At 51.9% G+C, this 27688-nt stretch overlaps 1 protein-coding gene across 2 annotated transcripts; it reads left to right on the top strand.

Moving 5' to 3' along the window:
• Nucleotides 1-6480: 6480 nt before the first annotated feature.
• pafah1b3 (platelet-activating factor acetylhydrolase, isoform Ib, gamma subunit) lies at nt 6481-25814 on the top strand. 2 transcript variants are annotated; one of them, XM_060852740.1, is made up of 6 exons: nt 6481-6549; nt 8927-9068; nt 16463-16552; nt 20332-20448; nt 24065-24187; nt 24687-25814. In XM_060852740.1, the coding sequence occupies exons 2-6, from the start codon at nt 8988-8990 to the stop codon at nt 24963-24965; spliced, it is 690 nt and encodes a 229-aa protein (XP_060708723.1). In that variant the 5' UTR covers nt 6481-6549; nt 8927-8987; the 3' UTR covers nt 24966-25814. The 2 variants fall into 2 exon arrangements, with proteins under 2 accessions (XP_060708723.1, XP_060708722.1); XM_060852739.1 differs by lacking the exon at nt 6481-6549 and adding an exon at nt 6554-6590.
• Nucleotides 25815-27688: the final 1874 nt, after the last annotated feature.

Raw genomic sequence — 27688 nt, 5'->3', positions numbered from 1 at the left:
AACTTGTAAGTTACCGTTTGCACTAGCACAGGTTGGAGACATTCAGAATTTGTTTCGGGAGAATACAATCCAGATTGATAAGTTTCTGAAGGAATTCTAGAATTCTAGAGCAGTAAATGATCAAACCCCATCCTCCCAAAGCCTGATCCCCACCATAGTTCTACATCATTGGAGCATTTGAATACACTGCATGTAGACAACAAGGCTTTCACTCAAACCAAAGTCTCAAAGAACGAGACATTGGCCTCAATGGGTTTGATGCTTCATGGGTTGTCTTCAGGGAGAGGCAGACCCTGCCATGTTTTAATGGCACTGTGAGTGACGGCCTGTAAGCATCGTTGTGACGCACACAGCTGTTTTATTCAGGCTAAGAGCAGTGAAGTTGAAAACATAAATGGGCTTAAAGCAGAGTTCAGAATTAGAAGTCAAAGGGTTCTTAAACACACTTGATTGGAAATCAGGCAGAATGAATCACGTGTCACTTCCCATCAGCAATCCTAGCTTTGAGTGGAGTCTGGCTATGCAAAATCCCAAGGTGGAAGATATTACTCCAGCAAACAAAATACTGAAAAAGAGTTAAGATGGAGCATTATGTTTTGAAATTTCCATCTTTAGGAGATGCCAAGAACATGAAACTTAAGTGATGCTTCTTTTGCAAATCTCAATGGGTTGCCAACAGCAGGAGGGCGCAGAATTTCTTTTGACAGGAAGGGAAATGAATGCAGCCCTTTGGCTTGGAAAGTGGAAAGGATGAGAAGAGTGATAAAACGTACCCCAGCAGCAGAATCTCCCGCTCTAATGTTTTTGTATTCTATGTTCTTTTGCTAAGGTATTGTGAAAATATGGAAAGAAAAAGATTCAAAGTTTGTGCGAAGATTTGTAGCTCGGGTGCTTGTTGTAGTGGTTCTGTTCACCGAGCTGGGAGTTTTAGTTGCAAACGTTTCGTCCCCTGGCTAGGAGACATCATCAGTGCTGTGGAGCCTCCTGCGAAGCGCTTCTTTGATGTTTCTTCCTGCATTTATAGTGGTCTGTCCTTGCCGCTTCCGGGTGTCAGTTTCAGCTGTCCGCTGTAGTGGTTGGTATATTGGGTCCAGGTCAATGTGTCTGTTGATGGAATTTGTGGATGAATGCCATGCCTCTAGGAATTCCAATCACATATACCAATCACTACAGCGGACAGCTGAAACTGACACCCGGAAGCGGCAAGGACAGACCACTATAAATGCAGGAAGAAACATCAAAGAAGCGCTTCGCAGGAGGCTCCACAGCACTGATGATGTCTCCTAGCCAGGGACGAAACGTTTGCAACAAAAACTTCCAGCTCGGCGAACAGAACCACGACAAAGAAAAAGATGTCCTGCAGCAACATCCGTCGAGTGCCATGTCAATAATAAGTCACTATGGGATAACATGCACTCGATAGATATATATAAATGAAAAAGATTAAGGATCAGGATTAAAACAGAGAGAGGAGAATGGGAAGATCTCCAAACGCGAGGGTAGCAAAAGGCACCTATTTGATTGTTTCACAAACAAACCAGCAACTTTTATACTCAATATACTGGGGAAAGGACCAATGTGTAAGGAAAGAGAAAAGGGAAGATCATCTGTATGCCATTATGTACGTCTTTCTTTCACTATGATCTAAAATGAAAATGAGGAACCTGTTTCCAGAAAGTATAGTTTAAAGGAATGCCTGAGACCAAAATGAATGAGGGCAGAGTGATGGATATGTTAATGAAGAGTTAATTGGGTTTCAATTGATTATGGAAATATAGAGACACAACAACAAATAAAAGGAGGAGGAGGAGGAGGCCGGTCAAACTGACTCTGCCATTTAATATGATCACAGCTCGATCATCTAATTCAGGCCTGTTCCCACTTCCTCCCCACAACCTTCTATGCTTTTAACCCCAAGAATGAATAGATATGAGGAGATGTAATCAGTTGGAGCGGTGAGTTTATTTATATTCAGGAACGAATTGTGGCTGGTTGGGCTGGCGTTTATTGTCCATTTCTTGGTGACGTTCATATACCTCAGTGGCTCACTACAGCCAATTCAGAAGGCAAGGAAGACCCAATGAAGGATCTGGAGTCATGTTTGGCCAGATCAATGGCAGCTTCTTTTCCTAAAGGGGCATAACATGAATCAAGTGGGTTGTTTTCAAATGACACTTGATGGTGGATTCATGGCCATCATATCCAGACATTTGTTGAATTCAGATTCTGCTGAGGTTTTCAGACTAGCAACAGGCCCACTTTTTGCTCATTGTGGGCGGTGGTTAACTGAACTGAAGCTCAGGTCAAAATAGAAAATGGTTTTGGTTTGAGTCCATTACACACCGTCTCTACAGTCACCATCGCCTTATTGTCTTTCTCCCTCAACGTATACACCCCTGCGTTCGCTCATATAGTCAGCTGCGATATATAGTCTACCAAAATACATTTTCTGCACTGTATATTATTATATTTACATTTTTCTTGATCTCCTACCTTCCCATATACAAATGTAAACACATCACTCCCTTTCTTATTCCTTTTCTTTATTTATATCTTTTGATTCACTCAATGTCGACTCCCCACTTCCGTCGATTATCTCCCCTCTCTTTTACGTCCAAACTCAGTCCCCCTCCTTCCTCCCCTCCCTCACTCACTGTCCCCTCCCTCCCTCCCTTCCCCCCCTCGCTCTGTCCCCTCCCTCCCTTCCTTCATTCCCCCCTCGCTCTGTCCCCTTCCTTCCTTCCACCCCCCCCTCGCTCTGTCCCCTTCCTCCCCTCCACCCCCCCCTCGCTCTGTCCCCTTCCTCCCCTCCACCCCCCCTCGCTCTGTCCCCTTCCTTCCTTCCACCCCCCCCTCGCTCTGTCCCCTTCCTTCCTTCCTTCCTTCCACCCCCCCTCGCTCTGTCCCCTTCCTTCCTTCCACCCCCCCCTCGCTCTGTCCCCTTCCTTCCTTCCACCCCCCCCCCGCTCTGTCCCCTTCCTTCCTTCCACCCCCCCTCGCTCTGTCCCCTTCCTTCCTCCCCTCCACCCCCCCTCGCTCTGTCCCCTTCCTTCCTCCCCTCCCCCCTTCGCTCTGTCCCCTTCCTTCCTCCCCTCCCCCCTTCGCTCTGTCCCCTTCCTTCCTCCCCTCCCCCCTTCGCTCTGTCCCCTTCCTTCCTCCCCTCCCCCCTTCGCTCTGTCCCCTTCCTTCCTCTCTCCCCTCCCCCTTCGCTCTGTCCCCTTCCTTCCTCCCCTCCCCCCTTCGCTCTGTCCCCTTCCTTCCTCCCCTCCCCCCTTCGCTCTGTCCCCTTCCTTCCTCCCCTCCCCCCTTCGCTCTGTCCCCTTCCTTCCTCTCTCCCCTCCCCCTTCGCTCTGTCCCCTTCCTTCCTTCCTCCCCTCCCCCCTTCGCTCTGTCCCCTTCCTTCCTCCCCTCCCCCCTTCGCTCAGTCCCCTTCCTTCCTCCCCTCCCCCCTTCGCTCTGTCCCCTTCCTTCCTCCCCTCCCCCCTTCGCTCAGTCCCCTTCCTTCCTCCCCTCCCCCCTTCGCTCAGTCCCCTTCCTTCCTCCCCTCCCCCCTTCGCTCTGTCCCCTTCCTTCCTCCCCTCCCCCCTTCGCTCAGTCCCCTTCCTTCCTCCCCTCCCCCCTTCGCTCAGTCCCCTTCCTTCCTCCCCTCCCCCCTTCGCTCAGTCCCCTTCCTTCCTCCCCTCCCCCCTTCGCTCAGTCCCCTTCCTTCCTCCCCTCCCCCCTTCGCTCAGTCCCCTTCCTCTCTCCCCTCCCCCTTCGCTCAGTCCCCTTCCTTCCTCTCTCCCCTCCCCCTTCGCTCTGTCCCCATCCTTCTTCCCCTGCCCCCATCCTTCTTCCCCTGCCCCCCTCGCTCTGTCCCCTTCCTTCCTTCCCCCCCTCACTCTCTCTCTCCCCGTGCTTCCTTCCCCCCCTCACTCTCTCTCTCCCCTTCCTTCCTTCCCCCCTCACTCCCTCTCCCCTTCCTTCCTTCCCCCCTCACTCCCTCTCCCCTTCCTTCCTTCCCCCCTCACTCCCTCTCCCCTTCCTTCCTTCACCTCTCACTCCCGCTCCCCGTCCTTCCTTCCCCCCTCACTCCCGCTCCCCGTCCTTCCTTCCCCCCATACTCCCTCTCCCCGTCCTTCCTTCCCCCCATACTCCCTCTCCCCGTCCTTCCTTCCCCCCTCACTCCCTCTCCCCGTCCTTCCTTCCCCCCTCACTCCCGCCCTTCCTTCCCCCCTCACTCCCGCCCTTCCTTCCCCCCTCACTCCCGCTCCCCGTCCTTCCTTCCCCCCTCACTCTCTCTGTCCCCTTCCTTCCTCCCTCACTCTCTCTGTCCCCTTCCTTCCTCCCTCACTCTCTCTGTCCCCTTCCTTCCTTCCTTCCCCCCTCACTCTCTCTCTCTGTCCCCTTCCTTCCTCCCTCACTCTCTCTGTCCCCTTCCTTCCTTCCCCCCTCACTCTCTCTCTCTGTCCCCTTCCTTCCTTCCTTCCCCCCTCACTCTCTCTCTCTGTCCCCTTCCTTCCTTCCTTCCCCCCTCACTCTCTCTGTCCCCTTCCTTCCTTCCTTCCCCCCTCACTCTCTCTGTCCCCTTCCTTCCTTCCCCCCTCACTCTCTCTGTCCCCTTCCTTCCTCCCTCACTCTCTCTGTCCCCTTCCTTCCTCCCTCACTCTCTCTGTCCCCTTCCTTCCTCCCTCTCTCTCTCTGTCCCCTTCCTTCCTTCCTTCCTCCCTCACTCTCTCTCTCTGTCCCCTTCCTTCCTTCCTTCCCCCCTCACTCTCTCTCTGTCCCCTTCCTTCCTTCCTTCCCTCCCTCCTCACTCTCTCTCTGTCCCCTTCCTTCCTTCCCCCCTCACTCTCTCTCTCTGTCCCCTTCCTTCCTTCCTTCCCCCCTCACTCTCTCTCTGTCCCCTTCCTTCCTTCCTTCCCCCCTCACTCTCTCTCTGTCCCCTTCCTTCCTTCCCCCCTCACTCTCTCTCTGTCCCCTTCCTTCCTTCCTTCCTCCCTCACTCTCTCTCTGTCCCCTTCCTTCCTTCCTTCCTCCCTCACTCTCTCTCTCTCTGTCCCCTTCCTTCCTTCCTTCCCCCCTCACTCTCTCTCTGTCCCCTTCCTCCTCCTCCTGCTGTGTGTGTGTGTCTCTCTCTCTCTTTCCTTGCCCTTTACTCTCCTGTTCTCTCTATCCCTTTCCTTCTCTCTCTCTAACGGTTTTAATCACTTACACTCTCTTTCCAGACGCTACATCCGGGTTCCTTAGACACACTCCGCCATTCACCGCATTCCCCGCCCACTCTGACCACGCCCCCTTTCTTGCCCCGCCCCCTCTTTCCACGCCCCGCCCCACCCCTGACTGCGCATGCTGCGGTCGCGCGCCCACCGTATTCTTCCTTCCCCCATCCCCGCTTCTCCAAACCACGCCCCGCAACAAGCACGCCCCGCCCCATCCATGACCCCTCCCCCTATCAGCCTGCACCCCACGCTCACAACTCTCCAGGTTCCGACTCTTTGACCCCGCCCACTCTTTGACCCCGCCCACACTTTGACCCCGCCCCTCGATGACTCGCCCCGTCTTTATGACGTTTCGTCACTTGTCCGCCTCCCACTGACTCCGCCCACTTCTTCAACCCTGCCCCTCCCTGACATCTCCCTCCAGTCATGACACTCACCGCCATGCCCAGTGTTTGTCCCCGCCCCTCCTTTGACACTCCCCTCCACAATCACGGTCCCTCACTGACACCACACCGTCCGTGGCCCCGCCTCTCCCTGACATCACCCTCCACCCACTTCACCGTCTCCGGCCCCGCCCCTCCACGACTTCGCCCTCCACCCACTTCAACCGTTCTGGCCACGCCCCTCCATGACATCACCCGCCGCCCCACTTCACCCTCACTGGCCCCGCCCCTCCATGACATCACCCTCCACCCACTTCATCCTCTCTGGCCCCGCCTCTCCCTGACATCTCCTTCATCCCCACTTCATCCGTTCTGGCCACGCCCCTCCAAGACATCACCCTCCTCCCACTTCACCCTCACTGGCCACGCCCCTCTATGACATCACCCTCCTCCCACTTCACCCTCACTGGCCCCGCCCCTCTATGACATCACCCTCCTCCCCACTTCACCCTCACTGGCCCCGCCCCCCCACAAGGCGCCAATGTCGTGGTCACATGGCACCAGGTTGCATTCTGATAGGTTGAGTTGATGGTTTGAACTTTCACTTGACGTTGTGCGACTTTTAGATTCAGTTTCAAACACGAGCTTTCGAAGCCTCCCTCCCTCCCTTTGGTGCTCCTGCGGAAGCTCGTGTTTCCAAATAAACCTTTTGGATGAGAACCCGTTGTGGTGTGGTGTGACCTCTGACCTTGCCCACCCCAGTCTCCCGCGCGCACCTCCACATGACGGCTGTTGCTTCCCCCCCCCTCGGGTTGTCTCTGCTCTCTGTGTGAACACACCCACACTCTCCCCCGGGAAAGAAAATGGTTCCGTCCCCCACACCCCCCCCCCCCCGCGCAACCTTCACTGGAATGGGTCGGTCTGGCACTGTGAGCATGCGCAGACACATTCCGCCCAGAGCCAGGGTAAGGAGCAGATGGAGGCCAGAGGGAGAGAGGATGGGGATGTGAGAGAGAGGGCGGTGGGGCGACCGAGGATGGGGTTTCGTCGAGGGGAGGCTTTTCAGTTGGGGGAGGGGAGGGAACCATTTTCCCTTTGCTCCCGTGTCCCCCCCCGTGCCCAGTGTATTCCCCCCAGTGCCCAGTGTATTCCCCCCCCATTGCCCAGTGTATTCCCCCCAGTGCCCAGTGTATTCCCCCATTGCCCAGTGTATTCCCCCCCATTGCCCAGTGTATTCCCCCCAGTGCCCAGTGTATTCCCCCCCAGTGCCCAGTGTATTCCCCCCCAGTGCCCAGTGTATTCCCCCCCAGTGCCCAGTGTATTCCCCCCAGTGCCCAGTGTATTCCCCCCCAGTGCCCAGTGTATTCCCCCCCAGTGCCCAGTGTATTCCCCCCCATTGCCCAGTGTATTCCCCCCAGTGCCCAGTGTATTCCCCCCCCATTGCCCAGTGTATTCCCCCCAGTGCCCAGTGTATTCCCCCCATTGCCCAGTGTATTCCCCCCCATTGCCCAGTGTATTCCCCCCAGTGCCCAGTGTATTCCCCCCCAGTGCCCAGTGTATTCCCCCCCAGTGCCCAGTGTATTCCCCCCAGTGCCCAGTGTATTCCCCCCAGTGCCCAGTGTATTCCCCCCCCAGTGCCCAGTGTATTCCCCCCCAGTGCCCAGTGTATTCCCCCCCTGTGCCCAGTGTATTCCCCCCCATTGCCCAGTGTATTCCCCCCAGTGCCCAGTGTATTCCCCCCATTGCCCAGTGTATTCCCCCCAGTGCCCAGTGTATTCCCCCCATTGCCCAGTGTATTCCCCCCAGTGCCCAGTGTATTCCCCCCCATTGCCCAGTGTATTCCCCCCAGTGCCCAGTGTATTCCCCCCCCAGTGCCCAGTGTATTCCCCCCAGTGCCCAGTGTATTCCCCCCAGTGCCCAGTGTATTCCCCCCCTGTGCCCAGTGTATTCCCCCCTTGGCCAGTGTATTCCCCCCAGTGCCCAGTGTATTCCCCCCCCATTGCCCAGTGTATTCCCCCCCCAGTGCCCAGTGTATTCCCCCCCCAGTGCCCAGTGTATTCCCCCCCCATTGCCCAGTGTATTCCCCCCCCCCCCGTGCCCAGTGTATTCCCCCCCGTGCCCAGTGTATTCCCCCCCCCCGTGCCCAGTGTATCCCCCCCCCGTGCCCGGTGTATTCCCCCCCCCCCGTGCCCGGTGTATTCCCCCCCCCCCCCCCCCGTGCCCGGTGTATTCCTCCCCCCCCCCCCCGTGCCCGGTGTATTCCCCCCCCCCCCCGTGCCCAGTGTACTCCCCCCCCCCCCGTGCCCAGTGTATTCCCCCCCCCCGTGCCCAGTGTATTCCCCCCAGTGCCCAGTGTATTCCCCCCCCAGTGCCCAGTGTATTCCCCCCCCCGTGCCCAGTGTATTCCCCCCCCGTGCCCAGTGTATTCCCCCCCCGTGCCCAGTGTATTCCCCCCCCGTGCCCAGTGTATTCCCCCCCCGTGCCCAGTGTATTCCCCCCCGTGCCCAGTGTATTCCCCCCCCCGTGCCCAGTGTATTCCCCCCCCCGTGCCCAGTGTATTCCCCCCCCCGTGCCCAGTGTATTCCCCCCCATTGTATTCCCCCCGTGCCCAGTGTATTCCCCCCCCGTGCCCAGTGTATTCCCCCCCCGTGCCCAGTGTATTCCCCCCCCGTGCCCAGTGTATTCCCCCCCCGTGCCCAGTGTATTCCCCCCCCGTGCCCAGTGTATTCCCCCCCCGTGCCCAGTGTATTCCCCCCCCGTGCCCAGTGTATTCCCCCCCCGTGCCCAGTGTATTCCCCCCCCGTGCCCAGTGTATTCCCCCCCGTGCCCAGTGTATTCCCCCCCAGTGTATTCCCCCCCCGTGCCCAGTGTATTCCCCCCCCGTGCCCAGTGTATTCCCCCCCCCGTGCCCAGTGTATTCTCCCCCCCCCCGTGCCCAGTGTATTCTCCCCCCCCCGTGCCCAGTGTATTCTCCCCCCCCAGTGCCCAGTGTATTCTCCCCCATTGCCCAGTGTATTCTCCCCCCCGTGCCCAGTGTATTCCCCCCCATTGCCCAGTGTATTCCCCCCCCATTGCCCAGTGTATTCCCCCCGTGCCCAGTGTATTCCCCCCCATTGCCCAGTGTATTCCCCCTCCCATTGCCCAGTGTATTCCCCCCGTGCCCAGTGTATTCCCCCCCATTGCCCAGTGTATTCCCCCCCATTGCCCAGTGTATTCCCCCCCATTGCCCAGTGTATTTCCCCCCATTGCCCAGTGTTCCCCCACGCTCCGTGTTTCCCCCTGCCCAGTTTCCCCCAGCAGCACTGTGCATTCTAACAAAGTCCCTCTCTATGTGTGTTGTAGGATTGCCCTCCTGGAGGACAGAGAGCATCCTGGGAGGTTCAGTGCTCTGTTTGCAGACACCATGAGTGGCGGCGATAACAACCCAGCAGCTATTCCTGTCGCAGTCCCGGACGTTCAAGGCGATGGGCGATGGATGTCTCAGGTAAAACGGGCAGCTGGGTCTGTCCAGCATACACTTCCTCTTCAGCCCTGCTCTGTATGGGCACTGTGCCATCCACTGTTGTACCCTTCTGTTATGAGACCTGGAGGTGTTGCGACGGATGTAGTCTACATGGACTTGAGTGTGGACGTGGCAGACTGGTTAAGAAGCTGGCTAAGGACAAGTTGGATTCTAAATAGGTGTAGCAACAGGAAGCAGAGCTGTATCTCCGTGTTCAGTGCTGTTTTACAGAGTTCAGGAATGATCTAGATGTGAAAGTAGGAGTACGAACTGTAAGTTTGAAGATGACGCAAGAATTGATGGTGCACTGAATTGAGCGGAAGGTAGTCTTAGCTTATGGAAGGATATGGTCAGACAGACTGGCCACTAGAGTCATAGAGATGTACAGCACGGAAATAGACCCTTCAGTCAAACACGTCTATGCTGACCAGTTATCCTAAATAAATCTAATCCCTTTTGCCAGCATTCGGCCCATATCCCTCTAAACCCTTCCTATTCACATACCTAAATGCTGCTACTGTACCCGCTGAGAATTGAACCTTGAAAAGTCAGAAGTGGTGCATTTTGTGAGGCCTTGTGAGGTGAAAGACCGTGAAAAGGACAGGGAAGCACATCCGTGGATCCTTGCAGGTAGGCTTTGGGCCGGTAGGTTGTAACGAACCTGTTTCAGAGATATCACAGCACACCTCTGGAGCTGGTGAGACCTGAATCCCGTCCTCCTGCGACCACACTACACGAGCTGCAGGCAACTGAGATCCTTGCCTGTTTTTAGTTAAGGTGTTGACTTCTAGAGCAGGGAGGTTTTGTTGGAGGTGTGTAAGCCATTAATCAGGTCACAGCAATCCACTGGGAAGATGGACGCACCAACACCAGCACTCTCGACCAGGCCAACAGCCCCAGCATCGTGGCAGTGACGCACTCCCCCAAAGGTGGCCATGATGGGCTGGGCATGTTGTCCACATGACTGACGTGAGCCTCCCCTCTCTTCCCCGCAAGTGGGTGCTCTACTCCCAGCTCTAAAGTGGCAGGTGGGCCCCAGGTGGACAGAGGAAGGGCTGCATTCCCACAGACACCTGGGAACAGCTGTCAGTGGAGGAGCAGGAGCGTCCGGGAAGGTGGAGCATGTGGAGACTTGCTGTCGGGGAGGAAAACAGAAGCCGGGCGAAAACAGCGAAAGGGTTGGGCTGCTACGTCGCGCCCCAACCCAGCTCTTCCTGTGACCAGCACCTGCCCCAAGTGTAACAGAGCCTGTGATAGCCCCATAGCTCTGACACCAGCTACTGCCTCACCCTGAGTGTGGACGAAGGTCATCAGCGTCTGTGAGAGACCGCCGATGATGGCGATGACTGTGTGTCGTACTGAGCTCTGACTCTATCAGAAGGATGGGATTGCAGTGTGGGGAGGGTGCACGGGAGATTCACCAGGATGTTGCCTGGGATGGAGCGGCATAGCTCTGAAGAGAAACTTGGGATGTTTCCCAGAGGATTCTGGGGGACCCAGCATCTGATTGAGGGGCAAACACAGGGTAAAGAGGGCAGCACCCTTCTTCAGTAATCAGGGGCACTGTTTTAAGGCGAGGAGCAAGAGACTTAGAGGACATTTTGAGAAATGTTTTTTCGCTCAGAGGGTCATGGGTATCTGGAAGTCACTGTCCGAGACAGGCACTCTCAAAACGTTGAAGTATGATGATGAAACGCTATGGAATACAAGGCCATAACACTGTAAAATGGGATTCGAATGGATAGACGTGTGATGACTGACTCAGACGCGATGGGCTGAAGTGTATAAAAAAATCTGACTCTAATCCCTGAATGACTACAGCTGCATAAGAAACGATCGAGCCAGGTCTTCAGAAATTGCTGGAAAAGCTCAGCAGGTCTGGCAACCGCTTTGCAGAGAAATCAGAGTTAACTTTTCGGGTCCAGTGACCCTCCTTCACAACCGATGGTAGTGTTATGAAGATGTGGGTGTGCCTTTAAGAGAGATAAAAGCAGCAGAACTAGCAGACCCAGTACCAAGTGTACTCTGTAATACTGACAATGTAACACTGGGTCGAATGTTGCAAAGAGCTAATCGAGTGGTTCGACCCAGTGTTACATTGTCAGTATTATCGAGTACACTTGGTGCTGGGTCTGGGAGTTCTGCTGCTTTTATCTCTCTCTTACAGGCACACCCACATCTTCATAACAACAGTACTGAGGAAAAGGATGGTTATATGCTGGGGATAGAGAGGATGAAGGGGGGGGAAGACGGAAACAATCAGGAGAGAGAACAACAGTTGGACAGACAGGAGTGGGTACCGATCCAGTTAGGAGGGTGAATAGCTGTTCCTGGGACAGTTAGTGGCTAACAATGGGTGCTGTGCAGTTGGGACCAAGTCATCACTCAGCCTGGCCTGCTGCATTCGCTGCTCACAGTGTAGTGGTCTCAACACTGCCGAAACGAAGGGCAGACTGGGTGACTGCAGAGCACCCACGTTGTGCCCGCACGTTGCTGAGCTTCCAGTTGCCTGCCTCTTTAACACACACCACCGACATCTCTGGGTCAGGCTTGCTGCAGTGCTCCAGTGATGCTGAGCCCGCGGCCTTCTCCAACTCAACAACTTCAGGGCTTGAGCTCTCCCATATCCTTAGCCCCCCCCCCCCCCCCCCCCACCCACCCCAACCCACAAAAACCAGGCCTCGTCATCACACGCTCAAAGGGGCCTGGGTGTCCACGACAAGAAGACATCGTAGAAATTAGGCCATTCAGCCCATCGAGTCTGCTCTGCTGTTCAATCATGGCTGATAAATTTCTCAAACCCATTCTCCCACTTTCTCCCTGTAACTACTGATCCTCAAGAACTTATCTATCTGAGTCTTAAATATCCTCAATGACCTGGCCTCCACAGCCTTCAGTGAATCCCATAGATCCCCCACTCTCTGGCTGAAGAAGTTTCTCTTTATCTCCACTCTAAATGGTCTTCCCTTCACTCTAAGGCTGTGCCCTCAGGTCCTAGTCTCTCCTACCAATAGATACATCTTTCCACCATCTACTCAGTCCAGGCCATTCGGTATTCTGTAAGCTTCAATTAGATTCCCGTTTTCCCCCCCAACCACAATCCTTCTAAGTCACTGAATGTTAGCCTGTGTCACTGGAGGATGGGAGAACAGGACATTGAAGTCTGGTTTTTGGTCTCCCTACCTGGGGAAAGACGGTATAGTCACAGGAGGAGTGTAACAAAGGTTCCCCAGACTTGTCCGCAGGAAAGCGGGACTGTTGTCGGAGGAACTGCTCCTGGACACGAACGAAGAATGAGACCTCACTGAAACCTAGAAAATACTTTAACGGGGGAGGGAGGGTAGATGGTTGGAGAGTATAGAACGAGGTGGGGGAGGGGGGGAGACCACGATTTAATATAAAGGGGCAGGCCAGTTTAGACTGAGATGAGGAAAAATTGTTTTTACCTAGAGGCTGGTGAAGCACTTGGAATCCTCAACCACAGAGGGCCATGGATGGCATTTAGGTGGAAATTAGAAATTCTTAGAAGAAAAACTCCCTGATAGGCATAGTCTATAGGCCACCAAAAAATAATCTTGCGTTGGGGCAGGCAGTAAATAAAGAAATAGCTAATGCCTTTAAAACTGGCATGGCAATTATCATGGGGGATTTTAATCTGCATGTAGATTGGTCGAACCAGCTTGGTCAAGGTAGCCTTGGTGAGGAGTTCATTGAATGTATCTGTGTTAGTTTTCTTGAACAGTACGTATTGGAACTGATGAGGGAGCAAGCTCTCCCAGATTAGATGAGATTAGATTCCTTACAGTGTGGAAACAGGCCCTTCGGCCCAACCAGTCCACACCGACCCTCCCGGAGAGTAACCCACCCAGACCCATTTCCCTCTGACTAATGCGCCTAACACTGTGGGAAACTTAACATGGCTAATTCACCTGACCTGCACATCTTCGGATTGTGGGAGGAAACCGGAGCACCCGGAGGAAACTCACGCAGACACAGGGAGAATGTGCAAACTCCACACAGTCAGTCTTCTGTGATGCCCATCCTAGATCTGGTCCTGTGTAATGAGATAGGAATAATTCATGATATCGTAGGAATCCTCTTGGAAGGCGTGATCACAGTACGGTTCAATATAGAATACAGATGGAGAGTCCAATACCAGAGTCCTGTGCTTAAACAAACGAGACTACAGTAGCATGAGGGAGGAGTTGGCTTAAATAGACTGGAAGCGAAGACTTTATGATGGGACAGTTGACGAACCGTGGAGGCCTTCCGAAAGCAATTTTTCAAAGTGCTCAGCAAAAATATATTCCAGTGAAAAGGAAGGACTGTAGGAAAAGAGGTCATCTGCCATGGGTTTCTGAGGAACTAAAGGAGCCCACCGAATTGAAAGCGAAGGCATACAAAGTGTCTAAGATCAGCGGGAGGCTAGAAGTTTGGGAAACCTTTAAAGGTGAACAATAAGCCACAAACAAAGCTGTAAAGAAAAGTCAGATGGGTTATGAGAATAAACTAGCTCAGAATGTAAAGACAGCGAGCAAAGGTTTCTATAAATGTATACAATGAGAAAAAGTGGCTCTGTAAAAGTGGGATTTAGTAATGGGATACGAGGAAACGGCTGAGGCATTGAACAGGTATTCTGTGTGAGTCTTCACATTGGAGGACACGAATAACATACCAGCTACTCACGAGGAGACGAGGGGAGGTGAGGACCTGCAAACAATCATTCTCATGAAAGAGGGAGTGTTGGGCAAACTCCTCTACATGGGGAAGACAGGACGCCTCCTTGCGGATTGTTTCAGAGATCACCTCTGGGACACCCGCACCCACCAACCCCACTGCCCCATGGCTGAACACTTCAACTCCCCCTCCCATTCCGTCAAGGACACACAGGTCCTGGGGCCTTCTCTATCACCAAACCCGAACCCACTGATGCCTGGAGGAAGAACGCCTCATCTTCCTCCTTGGCTCCCTGCAATCCCATGGGATTAATGTGGATTTCACCAGTTTGCTCATTTCCCCTCCCACTACATTATCTCAGTCTCAAGCCTTCAATTTAGCACCACCCTCTTAACTAGGCAAAAGTGAGGACTGTAGATGCTGGAGATCAGAGTCTAGATTAGAGCGGTGCTGGAAAAGCACAGCAGGTCAGGCAGCATCCGAGGAGCAGGAAAATCGACATTTCGGGCAAAACCCCTTCATCATCAGCACCACCCTCTTGATTATCCATCGTCTTTCCCACCTATCCACTCCAGCCTCCTCTCCGACCTATCACCTTCTCTCCCACCTTCATCTACCCATTGCACTCCCAGCTACCTTCCTCCCAACCCCATCCCTCCCATTTATCTTCCAGCAACCCCCCCCCCCCCCCAGGACCACAAGCCTGATTCCTGATGAAGGGCTCTGGCCCGAAACGTCGAATTTCCTGTTCCTTGGATGCTGCCTGACCTGATGGAATGTATCCCAGGGTACTAAAAGAGATGGCAGAAGAAATAGCAAGTGCGCTTGTGGAAATTTTCCAAAATTTGTTGGACTCTTGGGCAGTTCCAGCAGATTGGAAAACAGCAAATGTGATGTCACTGTTTAAAAAGGGAGGTAGACAAAAGCTGGGGAATTATAGACCAGTTAGTGGGGAAGATGCTTAGTCTATTGTCAAGGAGGATATAGCAAGGCATCTTAGATAGAAGTTGTCCCATTGGGCAGACGCTACATGGGTTCATGAAGGGCAAATCATGCTTAACTAGTCCTGTCTCTCAGAATCCTCTCCAATAATATGCCCACTGCCGATGTAAGCTTGATTGGTCTGTAATTCCCAGGATTATCCCCATTCCTTTCCTTGAATAAGTGAATAACGTTTGCCACCCTCCAATTATCTGGTACTACTCCAGTAGACAGCGAGGACGCAAAGATCATCGCCAAACGAGCAGCAATCTCTTCCCTTGCTTCAAGTGTTAACCTTGGGTTTATCCCATCTGGCCCAGGGGATTTATCTCTCTTTATGTTTATCAAAATTTCCAGCACATCCTCCTCCTTAACCTCCATCAGCCTGTTTCACGCTGTCCTCTGAATCGTCAAAGTAGTGAATACTGAAGCAAAGTATTCATTAAGGACCTCCCCTACCTTCTCCGACTCCAGGCGCACGTTCCCTCTACTAACCCTGCTCGGCCCTCCCCTCACTCTGGCCATCCTCTTGTTCCTCACATACGTGTGCAATGAGGAAGGATCGCTTTTCCTGCAGACAATCCGTCTTTCTGCACAAACTTTTATTGGCACGTCACTCCTGAACCTTCCCAATTCCAGGGAATGCTATTCTCATTTGTATTATCAATGGGCTGAGGAGCGGCAAATGGAGTTTAATTTGGATAAATGTAAGGTATTGCATTTTGGTAAAACCAACAAAGAAAGGGCTGTTTCAGTTCGAAGTTGGGCCTTGAGTAGCGATGAAAATGTGTTGCTGAAAAAGCGCAGCAGGTCAGGCAGCATCCAGGGAACAGGAGATTCGACGTTTCGGGCATAAGCCCTTCTTCAGGAATGTCCGAAACGTCACATTTCCTATTCCTTGGATGCTGCCTGACCTGCTGCGCTTTTCCAGCAACACGTTTTCAGCTCTGATCTCCGGCATCTGCAGACCTCACTTTCTCCTTGAGTGGTGATGTGGAACGGAGAGATCTAGGGGTTCAGGTTCATAATTCTTTGAAGTTTGTTAAGAAGGCGTTTAGTAGGATTGCCTACATTACACGGAGTATAAGAGCTGGGAAGTAACATTGAGGTCATTCAGGACATTGGTAAGGTCCCTTCTACAATACTGTGTCCAGTTCTGGTCGCCCTGTTATAGGAAAGATATTATTAAACTGGAGGGGGTTCCGAGAAGATTTACCAGGATATTACTGGGAATGGAGAGCTTGAGTTATCGGGATAGGCTGGGACTTTTTTTTCTCTCTGGAGTGTGGGAGGTTGAGGGCTTTATAAAATCATGAGGGGTATAGATAAGGTGAATGGCAGGTGTGTTTTCCCTAGGATGGTGGGGGGAAGTTCAAAACTATGGGGAACATTTTTAAGGTGAGAGGAGAAAGATTTTTAAAAATACATGCGGGGCAACGTTTTTACACGGTTCACAGAGGAAGTGGTAGATGTGGGTACAGTTAGGTTTAAAAATTGTGTGGATGAATACATGGATAAGAAATGTTTGGAGGGATATGGGCCAAGCAGAGGCAGGGGGTACCAGTTGGGATTATGGCCAACATGGATTGGTTGGGCCGACGGGTCTGTTTTTCTGCTGTAAGACTCGGTAATCACCCCTCATCATTTAACCCTCCAACAGTCCCACCCGCACAACATCTGCTCCCCGGAACGTCACCTTTTCTTCTCGTATCCTACAGCACAACCGCTTTGTGGCAGACACGAAGGACAAGGAGCCCGATGTTCTGTTTGTGGGAGACTCGTTGGTCCAGTTACTGCACCAGTTTGAGGTGAGGTCCTCCCCTCTTCGTAACCCAGGGCAAGAAGGGAGGGATATTAAATAGCAACCCGGTCAGCGATGCCTGTATCTCAGGAGAGAACCAACTGGGGGGAAGAAAAATGCTGGGGAAGCGGGGATGGAAGGATATGTGAGAAAAGAGCTGGGAATCCGGTGGACGTAAGTACAGGAAATGCCCAACATAATCCTCGCCTTCTGTGAGATGCAAGGGGTATATATTTACCATGCAGATCAGAACGCTGTTTAATCCCACCCCCCCTCGGACAGGGAGGACATTTGCTTTGTAATTTGCACCTGCATTGTACAATGCCAGCTGGGTTCAATAGCAGTAGGAGCACACTTGTAGTGCTCTGTGATTGCTCCCAGGAATCACTACCACTGCCTTCAGTCGGTATTCCCAGTCTATCCCCAGGAATCACTGTCGCTGTCCTCGGTCGGTATTCTGAGTCTCTCACGGGAATTGCTGTCACTGCCCTCTGTCGGTATTCCCAGTCTATCCCCAGGAATCGTTGTCACTGCCCTCGGTTGGTATTCCCAGTCTATCCCTGGGAATCACTATCACTGTTCTCAGTTGGTATTCCCAGTCTCTCACGGAAATCGCTGTCTCTGTCCTCAGTCGGTATTCCCAGTCTATCCCTGGGAATCACTGTCACTGTGCTCGGTCAGTATTCCCAGTTTCTCACGGGAATCGCTGTCACTGTCCTCAGTTGGTTTTCCCAGTCTATCCCCGGGAATCGTTGTTGCTGCCCTCGGTTGGTATTCCCAGTCTATCCCTAGGAATCGTTGTCACTGTCCTCAGTCGGTATTCCCAGTCTATCCCTGGGAATCGCTGTCACTGCCCTCAGTTGGTATTCCCAGTCTCTCTCGGAAATCGTTGTCACTGCCCTTGGTCGGTATTCCCAGTCACCTTCACTTTCATGCTGTGTTTCCTCATGTTGCTCTCCCCCATGTTTGTCTTTCACTCACGCTCTCACTCCTCTCTGTCTCACTCCCTCCTCATGCCCCTGTGTCTCTTTCAGTGCCCCCCCCCCCCACCAACCACAGTCTCTCTCTCTCTGTGTGAGCTGATATACCTCTCCCTCTGTCTCACTGTCTCTCTGCCTCACACTCCCCACCAACCAGTCTCTTTCTTGCTCTCTTTCCCACAGCGTCAAAGAATCATAGAATCTCACAAGACCAGAGAGGCCCTTTGGCCCATTGAACCACACCATCCAAATGATGTAAATCTAGATTAGGCCCACCTTCCCATACTAGCCCACAGCCTAGTTATCGTCCAAGTACTTCGCAACTATTGTGAGGTTCCCACCATAACGACCCTCCCAGTCAGTGCATCCCATCATCTCTGAGTGAGAAATCTATTTCCTCAAATTCTCTCGAAGCCGCCATTCTTTCACTTGAACATTCTCTCTGTATTATTGACCCTTTGATGAAAGGAGACAGTTGTCTTCTGTTCACCCTGTCCTTGCCCCTCCTGATCTTATGCTCCTCTATCAGAACCCCCTCAACCTTCTGTGCTGCTAGCCTGATCTTATCCAGCCTCTTTCTAAAGCTAAACTGTTCCATCCCAGCTGGTAAACCTCCTGGAGATTGGCCTCCACTCACACACAGTCTCCTACTGCCACCTCCCTTCGTGTCTCCTTCCTCACTCACACCCACTCAGTCTCTCTCTTACTCTCCCTGTTGCACCTTCTCTGTCATTGTTCCTCTCTTGCTGTCTCTTTCCCTCTCTCCTTTTCTCCCCATGTCTCTCTCGCTCTGTCTCTCACCCTCTCTCCCCATGTCTGTCTGTCTCTCTTTCTCTCTCTGGCTCTCTGTCACCTTGTCTCATTCTCTCACCCCCTTTCCTGCCTTCTCTCTCCCCCTGTCTTTCTCACTTTCTCTCCTCATCTCTCCGTCTCTCTTGCCCTCATTCATTTGTTTGTCTCTCTCTCTCTTGCCCTCTCCCCTTCCCCGTGTGTGTGTGTGTCTCTCTCTGTCTCTCGCTCTCTCCCCTTCCCTGTCCGTGTCTCTCTCTCGCCCTCTCCCCTTCCCCGTGCGTGTGTCTCGCTCTTTCTCTCTCTCTCGCCCTCTCCCCACGTGTGTCTCTCTCTGTCGCCCTCTCCCCATGTGTGTCTCTCTCTGTCGCCCTCTCCCCATGTCTCTCTCTCGCTCTCTCTCACCCTGTCCCCATGCGTGTGTCTGTCTCTCTCTCTCGTCCTCTCTCCTTCCCCGAGTGTGTGTGTGTGTCTCTCTCTCGCCCTCTCCCCATGTGTGTCTCTTCTCTCTCTCTCTCTCGCCCTCTCCCCATGTGTGTGTGTGTCTTTCTTGCGTGCGCTCTCTCTCTCTCTCTCTCTCTCTCTCTCTCTCTCTCTCGTACTCTCCCCGTGTGTGTGTGTCTGTCTCTCTCTCGTCCTCTCCCCCTGCGTCTCTGTCTCTCACCCCCTGCTCCAAAAGAGGGTTTAAACTAGATTGGCAGGGAGGTGAGATCCTCGCCAGCAGAGAGGCAAATGCTAGGCTTGAAGGAGATGCAGTAATCAGACGAGACAGGTCAGGCTGGACGACAAGGAGCCAGGAATTCCTGTTGGGTTAAATTGCATCTGTTTCAATGCACGAGGGTGATAGGTCAAGCCAATGAACTTGGTATGTGGATAGGTATGTGAGACTGGGATATTGTAGCTATTATAGAAACAAGGCTAAGGGAGGGACAGGACTAGCAGATTAATATGCCAGTCCACAGATGCTTTTGGTAGGACAGAGGTGGTGGGAGGAAGAGTTGCATTTTCGATGAAGATGATATCACAGCAGTAATCAGAGAAGAAATAACTGAAGGATCTTCCAATGAGGCTCTGTGGATGGAACTAGGACTTTTTTTCTTTAGAGCTTAGGAGACTGAGCAGGAATTTTATTCAAGTGTACAAGATCATGAGAGGCATGGATAGAGTGAACACACTCAGTCTTTTTCCCAGGGTTGGAGAATCGAGGACTCAAGGGCATCAGTTTAAGGTTAGAGGGGAAGAATAAAAGGGAACCGAAGGGCAATGTTATAGCACAGAGAGTGCTACAAACGTGGAATGATCTGCCAATGGAAATAGTTGAGGCGGTTCATTAACAGCATTTAAAAGGCATTTGGACAAATGCGTGGATAGGAAAGGATGAGAAGGATATGGGCCAAGTGCAGGGAAATGGGGTTAGCGTGGGCGGACATTTTGGTCGGTATGGACCAGTTTGGGCCAAAGGGCCTGTCTCTAATGTATAGGAATCTCATGACTCTTCCTGTGTCTCTTGTTCTCTCTCCATGTCTGTCTCTTGCATCTTCTTTCTCCATCTCTCTCTCTCTCGCGTCCTCTTTCCCTCAACTCCTGTGTCTCTACCTTCACCCCCCGCCCCATATCTCTCTCTTGCGCTCTCTGTCATCTTTCTCTCCCTATCTCTCTCTTCTACCCCCTTATCTCTTTCTCTCTCGCTCTCCCTCTCACACTGTCTCCCCACATCAGTGTCTCCCATCCCTTCTTCCTATGTGTCTCTTCCTGCATCTCTTGCCCTCTCCCTGTGTCTGTCTCCCCCTCTCTCCCCTTCCCTCTCCCCATGTCTTTCTCGCGCGCTCTCCCCGTGTGTCTGTCAGTCTCTCCTCCCCTTTCCTTGTGTCTCACTTTCCCCATCTGTCAATCTGTCTGTCTGTCTCTCTCTCTCTCTCTCTCTCTCTCTTTCGCCCTCTCCCTGTCTCTCTCTCTCTCTCTCTTGTCCTCAGTCTCTCACTCCACCTTTTTTGACCTTCTCTCTCCCTCTGCTCAGATTTGGCGTCAGTTATTTTCCCCACTCCACGCCCTGAATTTTGGAATTGGGGGTGACGCGACCCAGAACGTTCTGTGGAGAATTCAACATGGCGAACTGGAGAATATCAAACCCAAGGTAAGATTGTCAGGCTTGGGAAATATCGAGGAAGGAGACTGCTGGCGTGGTAGGGATCGGGAATTCAATCGGGCACTCTCCCTCAGACCTTTAACTGAAAATGATCGGTTCACCGTTTTTACTGGTGCTGGAAAGGGGCTTTAAATTTGTCCTGAGGACCGGCGAGGTGAGTGCCTGCCCATACAATACCCCTTCCTCTTACCAACCCCTTCTTGTCATCTTACTACAGCTCCCTCGACACACACTTGTGACAATGTTGAAGCTTTAAGTGGTTATTTTGTTCTGAATCTTGTTTAAAGAAAGGTTTTCAGACAGAGGTGCCCCACTGCCTCCTGGGAAAGACAGGTTTTCAGACAGAGGTGCCCCACTGCCTCCTGGGAAAGGCGGGTTTTCATTCAGAGGTGCCCCACTGCCTCCTGGGAAAGGCGGGTTTTCAGATAGAGGTGCCCCACTGCCTACTGGGAAAGCCAGTGAACGTAAACAGCTTGAGAGGCCTTGGGGGGGGTCTTTGTTTAAAGTTGGAACAATAGAAGCAGCCTGGCTGGGTGTGGCCAGCTCTAAGACCCAGAATTTCTAGTTTTGTTTAGTTTTCAGCTTGAGCTTTAAGCATTGCTGTTGGAATCTCAACAGGGCAGTAGCTGCTGGAGTTTTGAAGAAATAGCAGCAGATGTCTTATCCCCCTCTCGGTTACAGCTAGAAGCTGGAGTTTCTGTCTACTGCTGTCAGACAAATCTGTTTTTCTGAATTTGCCTTTTTGCCAAGCGGTGTGTCTATGGGATGTTACTATATTGGAACAGTTCATTAGTAATAGGCATTGTCTATTATTTGGTTAAGTTGGTTTAGTTTATATTTTAACTATAGTGTTTAAATAAATGGTGTTTTGCTTAATATTCAGTAGTTTGATCAGTCCCATTGCATTTGGAACACAGCACTTCACATCTGCCTTTAAAGTAAGAGAAAGCTAGGGTTTAGACAACTGCCTTAAAATATGTGAGGGGGGTCTGGTTGGGCCTGGTCCATAACACTCTGAATCACAGGAGGGAAGTGACAGTTAATGTTTTAAAACCTTGTGTGCTAAAGATAGCGTCTCTGACTCCCTCTGTCCTGGCCAGCCAGTGTGTGTTTTGCAAGCTAATGTTTCTGAACAGGTGAATATTGATGTCAGATTTGCCCCAACCATTCTCCTGACGTCTGTGGGGACGAGCAGTTGTATTCATAGCGAGTGTTGAGAAGATTTGTAGCTCGGGTTGAGGTTTTGGATGTAGGTTTGCTCGCTGAGCTGGAAGGTTCATTTCCAGACGTTTCGTCACCATACTAGGTAACATCTTCAGTGGGCCTCAGGCGAAGTAATGCTGAAAATTCCTGCTTTCTGTTTATATGTTTGGGTTTCTTTGGGTTGGTGATGTAATTTCCTGTGGTGATGTCATTTCCTGTGGTGAAGTCACGTCCGGTTCCTTTTCTCGGGGTGGTAGATGGGGTCTAACTCGATGTGTTTGTTGATAGAGTTCCGGTTGGAATGCCGTGCTTCTAGGAATTCTCGTGCATGTCTTTGTGTGGCTTGTCCTTGGATGGATGTATTGTCCCAGTCGACTCGGACAATACATTGAGTTAGATCCCATCCACCACCCCCTTGACAAAAGGAACAGGAAGTGACTTCATCATAGCAAATAATATCACCACAGGAAATGGCATCACCAACCCAAAGAAACCCAAACATATAAATAGAAAGCAGGAATTTTCAGCAGTGCTTCACCAGAGGCCCACTGAAGATGTTACCTAGTAGGGTGACGAAACGTCTGGAAATGAACCTTCCAGCTCAGCGAGCAAACCTACATCCAAAAGTTGTACTCATGTTTTGCAAGAGAGTGAAGAATTTGTACCAGCTCCCTCATCACACAGCAACGATGCCTTACTCCAAAGTCGTGCTCAGAAATCGGCAAAAGAAGTAGCTTTGTTTATTGTAACACTCGGCTTGAACGAGAGCGGAATGGTTAGTAAGTTTGCAGATGACACCAAACTTGGTGGTGCAGTGGACAGCGAAGAAGGTTACCTCAGAGTACAAGGGGTCCTGGATCAGATGAGCTGATGGAGTTCAATTTAGAGGTGCTGCATTTTGGAAAGGCAAATCAGAGCAGGACTTAGACACTTAATGGTAAGGTCCATTGGTAAGAGAGTGCTGCTAAACAAAGAGGACTTGGAGTGCAGGTTCATAGTTCTTTGAAAGGGGAGCTGCCAGGTAGATAGAATAGTGAGGTTGGGAGCTCACATATTGGCTATATGAGACGTTTTTGGAATGCAGTGTTCAATTCTGCTCGTCCTACTATCAGAAGGATATTGTGAAAGTGTGCAGAAAATACTTACAAGGATATTGCTGGGATTGGAGGGTTTAAGCTACAGGGAGAGGCTGAATAGGCTGGGGCTGTTTTCCCTGGAGCATGGGAGGCTAAGGGCGTGACCTTACAGAGGCTTATAAAATCATGAGGGGGCATGGATAGAGTAAATAGACATGGTCTCTTCCCCAGGGTAGTGAGTCTAAAACTAAAGGGCATAGATGAAAGGTGAGAGGGGAAAGATTTCAAAGGTACCTAAGGGACAGCTTTTTCACGCAGAGGGTGGTGTGTGTATGGAATGAGCTGCCAGAGGAAGTGGTGGAGGCTGGTACAAATACAGCATTTAAACGTTATCTGGATGCGTATATGAATAGAAATGATTCAGAGGGGTACGGGCCAAGTGCTGGCAAATGGCACTAGAGTAATGTGGTCAGCATGGACAAGTTAGACTGAAGGGTTTGTTTCCATGCTGTACAACTCCAATGGCAGCAAAAGCTCAGGGCTAACAATGTATATAACTTCAACTGTATCTCATTTAAACCGCCGGCACAGCCATCCACAGAGACATGAAGGACAAACACCAGGATTATAAATGGTGGAGGGAGACTAACAGTGAAAGGAACATAGTTCTGTATCAGCACACAACAGTCACAGGTTCGCTCCACATCCTCAATTTTGTCCCCACAGCGATGATCATTCTGTTATTGCTGAGTAGCGTCTTTTATGTCATTTTCAGATTTGTTGAATTATTTCATTCACCGTCCTCGAATTCAATTTTGCTGCTCATCGGATAAAGGGATTGGGGAGAACAACTTTACAGAGAAAGGGAAGTGAGGAAGGACCGAGGGGGTTAGTCTCTGGAGGTGTCTCTCTTTCAGTCTCCAAGTAGGGCCTGTGTTAAATGGTCCTGACCAGTCACAGGTCTGTTGCTCTACTGAGCTGTCCTGAACTCGGAGCAGAGTGCTGGTTCATCTGGAGTCATTGCCCCCAGAGGGTGACAGTGTCCCTCATGCACTAGGCACCTTCCTGTATCGAATCCCGAAGCTGCAGATCACTCCCCATGCTTGCTGTCCCCCTTTCTTCTTAAAGCAGCACTGATTTCTCTCATTTTCAGTCCATGGTTCAAATATGAAGGTGTTTATTCACTGACACTGGGGAAAGGATGTGTCCATGTGGGTATGTGTGTGTGTGTCTCTCTCTCTCTCTCTCTCTCTGTCTCTCTCTCTCTGTCTCTCTCTCTCTCTCTGTAAGGTGTGCCACCCTGACTGGGTGACTTGTGTTTGCAGGTCATTGTGCTGTGGGTGGGCACAAACAATCACGGCCACACTGCGGAGCAAGTGGCAGGAGGCATCGAGGCCATCGTTCGCCTCATGATCCAGCAGCAACCTCTGGCCAAGATCGTCATCCTGGTGAGGGCAGGGTGTGGGGGGGAGGGGAAGGGGGAGCGCAGGCAGGAAGGAAGCATGGCCGCGAGCATAGCTGGGTGGGCGGGTGGTGCCAGAGATCCTGCCCTGAGTTGGGGCGGCATGATGGCTCAGTGGTTAGCACTGCTGTCTCACAGCCAGGGACCCTGCCTCTGGCGACTGTGCGTGTGTGGAATTTGCACGTTCTGCCCGTGTCTGCATGGGTTTCCCCCGGGTGCTCCGGCTTCCTCTCACACTCCAAAGATATGCAGGTTAGGGTGGACTGGCCATGTTAAATTGTCCCCTAGTGTCTAGGGGTGTGGAGGTTAGGTGTGTTAGTCAGGGTAAATATAGGGGAGGGGAATGGGTCTGGGGTGGGTTACTCTTCAGAGGTCCTGTTTCCGCACTTCACATCCATCCCCGCCCCCGCGCTTGGCGCTGTTCTGATTTCTGGTACCTGCCCCCCCCCCACGCCCCTCCTGATGCCAGCCTTTGCCTGTTACAGGGTCTGTTACCCCGGGGGAAGGACCCGAACCCGCTGCGGGTGAAGAATGCCCAGGTGAACGAGCTGGTGAAGGAGATGGTGAAGGACATCAGCAACGCCTCCTACCTGGACGTGGACCCAGGCTTCGTCAACTCTGACGGCACCATCAGCCACAACGACATGTACGATTACCTGCACTTGACGCGTCACGCTTACAGCAGCGTCTGCCAGGTCATCCATGCCCGGGTACAGCAGCTGCTGGCTGAGGCTGCCTCTGACCCCCTCAATCCGGGTATCTGATGGCCAGAGACTGCCACTGTCGCCCTGGGTACACCGCTGTGCGGATCCCACAGCAGTTAGGGAGGGAAGCCCACCCAGGGAGACGGCTCTGTCAGTGAGATGACCAAACTCTAAAGGGCTATACTTGGACTGACTCAGTCTGTGAGCGACCCACCCAGCCCCACCACACACTCATTCCACTCCTCCTGTGCCCCCACTGTCGTTCTCTCCCTCTCCCTCTCCCTCTTGCTGCCATTTTCATGCCCTCCTGCCCAGGCAGTCTCGCTCTCGTTTTCATGCACTCTGTCTACCTCTCACACTACTCTTTCACCCACCCTTGTCCACACCCTCGTGCCTTTTCCCTCCCCCTGCCCTCCTTCACCTGCCTCTCCCACCCTCCTCCTCCTCCCCTCACTACCACACTGAAACCTGCTGACATCCCATCACAGGGATCTATGGTGCAGAGCGGCTGGGCCAGCAGGGGGAGTCTCAGGGCAGCGTGAACGTAGTGTGTGACATTGAGGCTGGATGGGAGGAGGACATGACTGTCAGCGCTTGGAGGATGGGGAGTCAGTGTGTGAAGGGAGAGAGTGTATATGTGAGTGAAAAGATGGAGACATTCTCCCTCTCCCTCTCCCTCCCCCCCACCCCCACTTTGTGGGTGAAGTGACGCTCCATCCATCCATGCAAACGGAGATCTAAATCCCTCATGTGTCTCGGAAACCAGGTCACATTGAAGAGAACAGGAGACTCCAGTCCTGGGGTTACCTGGCTCCAAGTGAGTTTGAACTGTAAGAGAGAACCATGAGCTACGCTTATAAAGCACACCAGTCCTACCAATAAAACTAAAATGGTCGTGGTAACGTTAAACACTTCTGAGTCTTGTTTTATTTCAGATTTCCAAGAGCCAGAATTTTCTTTTTCCCAGTGGTATTCGTTGTAGAGGTGTACAGTACAGAAACTGACCCAACTCGTTCAGGTCGACCAGATATCCTAAATTAATCTAGTCCCACTTGCCAGCACTTGACCCTCTGAACCCTTCCTATTCATATTCCCATCCAGATGCCTTTTAAATGTTGTAATTGTACCAGCCTCCACCTCTTCCTCTGGCAGCTCATTCCATACACGCACCACCCTCTGTGTGAAAAGGTTGCCCCTCTAGGTCCCTTTTATATCTTTTCCCCTCTCACCCTAAACCTATGCCCTCTAGTTTTGGACTCCCCCTCCCCAGGGAAAAGACCTTGTCTATTTACGCTGTCCGTGCCCCTCATGATTTTATAAACCTCTGTAAAGTCACCCCCTCAGCCTCTGTCGCTCCAGGGAAAACAGCCCCAGCATATTCAGCCTCTCCCTGTAGCTCAAACCCTCCAACCCTGGCAACATCCTTGTAAGTATTTTCTGAATCCTTGTAAGTATTTTCTGAACCCTTTCAAGTTTCACCACATCCTTCCTCCAGCAGGCAGCTCAGAATTGCACGCAATATTCCAACAGTGACCTACCCAATGTCCATTGCAGCTGCAACCTGACCTCTCAACTCCTGTAATCAGTATAATTTGTTTGATTTGGACCAGGGCCTTTCTCTGTGCTGTAGACCACGATGACCGACTAAAACATTACACAATTTGAAGGTACTTGAATTACTCAATATTTGGTGACTGTCTGACCGATACATCAATTAACAAGGTGTGGGCATTCTCTTAACTTGCACCTTGGGACAATATGCGTTTTATTGACCAATACATTTTAGTTCTTGTCACGATCACCTCCGATTGCTGCTTCTCCCAGTAATGAGTGCAAGGTGTACCTCTAAGAAACATACAGCTGTTTTGGCAATGTAATGATGAGTTGTCTCTAAGGAGAAGCTCTAAGTTATCTGTTATGAAACGACGTGTTAATTTAAACACACACACACACACACGTGCACATACCATGAGTCTGGGGAAAATATAAGCACTTATCACTGCAAGGCGGTAGTGTGAGGAAAATAGAAACTAAAACATAACCAGGCGATACCAACACCCTCGAGCTGTTCAGGTACAGGTGGGCACCGCAGGGGAAACAAAACAAAACAAAACAAAAGAGTTTTCCCCACTCCTGCTGAAAATTACAACTGTTCTGACCTCATGGTATAATGTAAATACATCGTCAGTAACTAGCATCAGTTTATCTTTCCCCAACCCCACTGCTGTCTCGAAGCGCCAGGGACCCAGGTTTGATTCCAATGAATATCCTTGACAAATAACTAAGGATGGTTAGGCCTAGAATGCTAACCTGACAACCTCTTGCAATCTTGGGTTGAGACGATTAACAATCAACAGATTAGGTCGTACCTGTGAAGGTTAGGTCGTATCTGTCTGTGTGGAATTTGCACATTCTTCCCTGGATATTCCAGCTACGCTGTATCCCAGAGCTCAGAAACCTCCCGCGCGAACACCTTGGCTGTCAGGTGTGACTGAAGGAAAGGATGGGTCACGTTTTTGTTCCGAACAGCCAATGATTCTCTAGATTGGGTGGTGCAGCCCTGCTTCCTGTTGACTTCAGGGACTACACGCAGTCAGTGGGGTCAAGCTGCTCTGGATGTTCAGCTAACAGCTCTTGCAGTGATCAGAGAGATGAGGAAATCTTAGCTGCGGTACTGAAGGTCAGGGATGATGGTGTCGCAGCGATTGTGTAGTAACCCACACACAGTGACTCGACACACCAGTTCAAATCTCCCTCGGCAGCTGGTGGGAGTTTCAATCCAG

Source organism: Hemiscyllium ocellatum, chromosome 38 (assembly GCF_020745735.1).
Source record: "Hemiscyllium ocellatum isolate sHemOce1 chromosome 38, sHemOce1.pat.X.cur, whole genome shotgun sequence".
Lineage (NCBI taxonomy): Eukaryota > Metazoa > Chordata > Chondrichthyes > Orectolobiformes > Hemiscylliidae > Hemiscyllium > Hemiscyllium ocellatum.
Note: the sequence above shows the minus strand (reverse complement) of the source record. Positions and strands in the feature narration are given on the sequence as shown.

What these genes read in the sequence shown, in the direction of transcription:
- pafah1b3 (XM_060852739.1), top strand. An exon ending in ATGGGCGATGGATGTCTCAG is followed by an intron (nt 9,069 to 16,462) that starts GTAAAACGGGCA and finishes CGTATCCTACAG; the next exon opens with CACAACCGCTTTGTGGCAGA. An exon ending in AGTTACTGCACCAGTTTGAG is followed by an intron (nt 16,553 to 20,331) that starts GTGAGGTCCTCC and finishes CCCTCTGCTCAG; the next exon opens with ATTTGGCGTCAGTTATTTTC.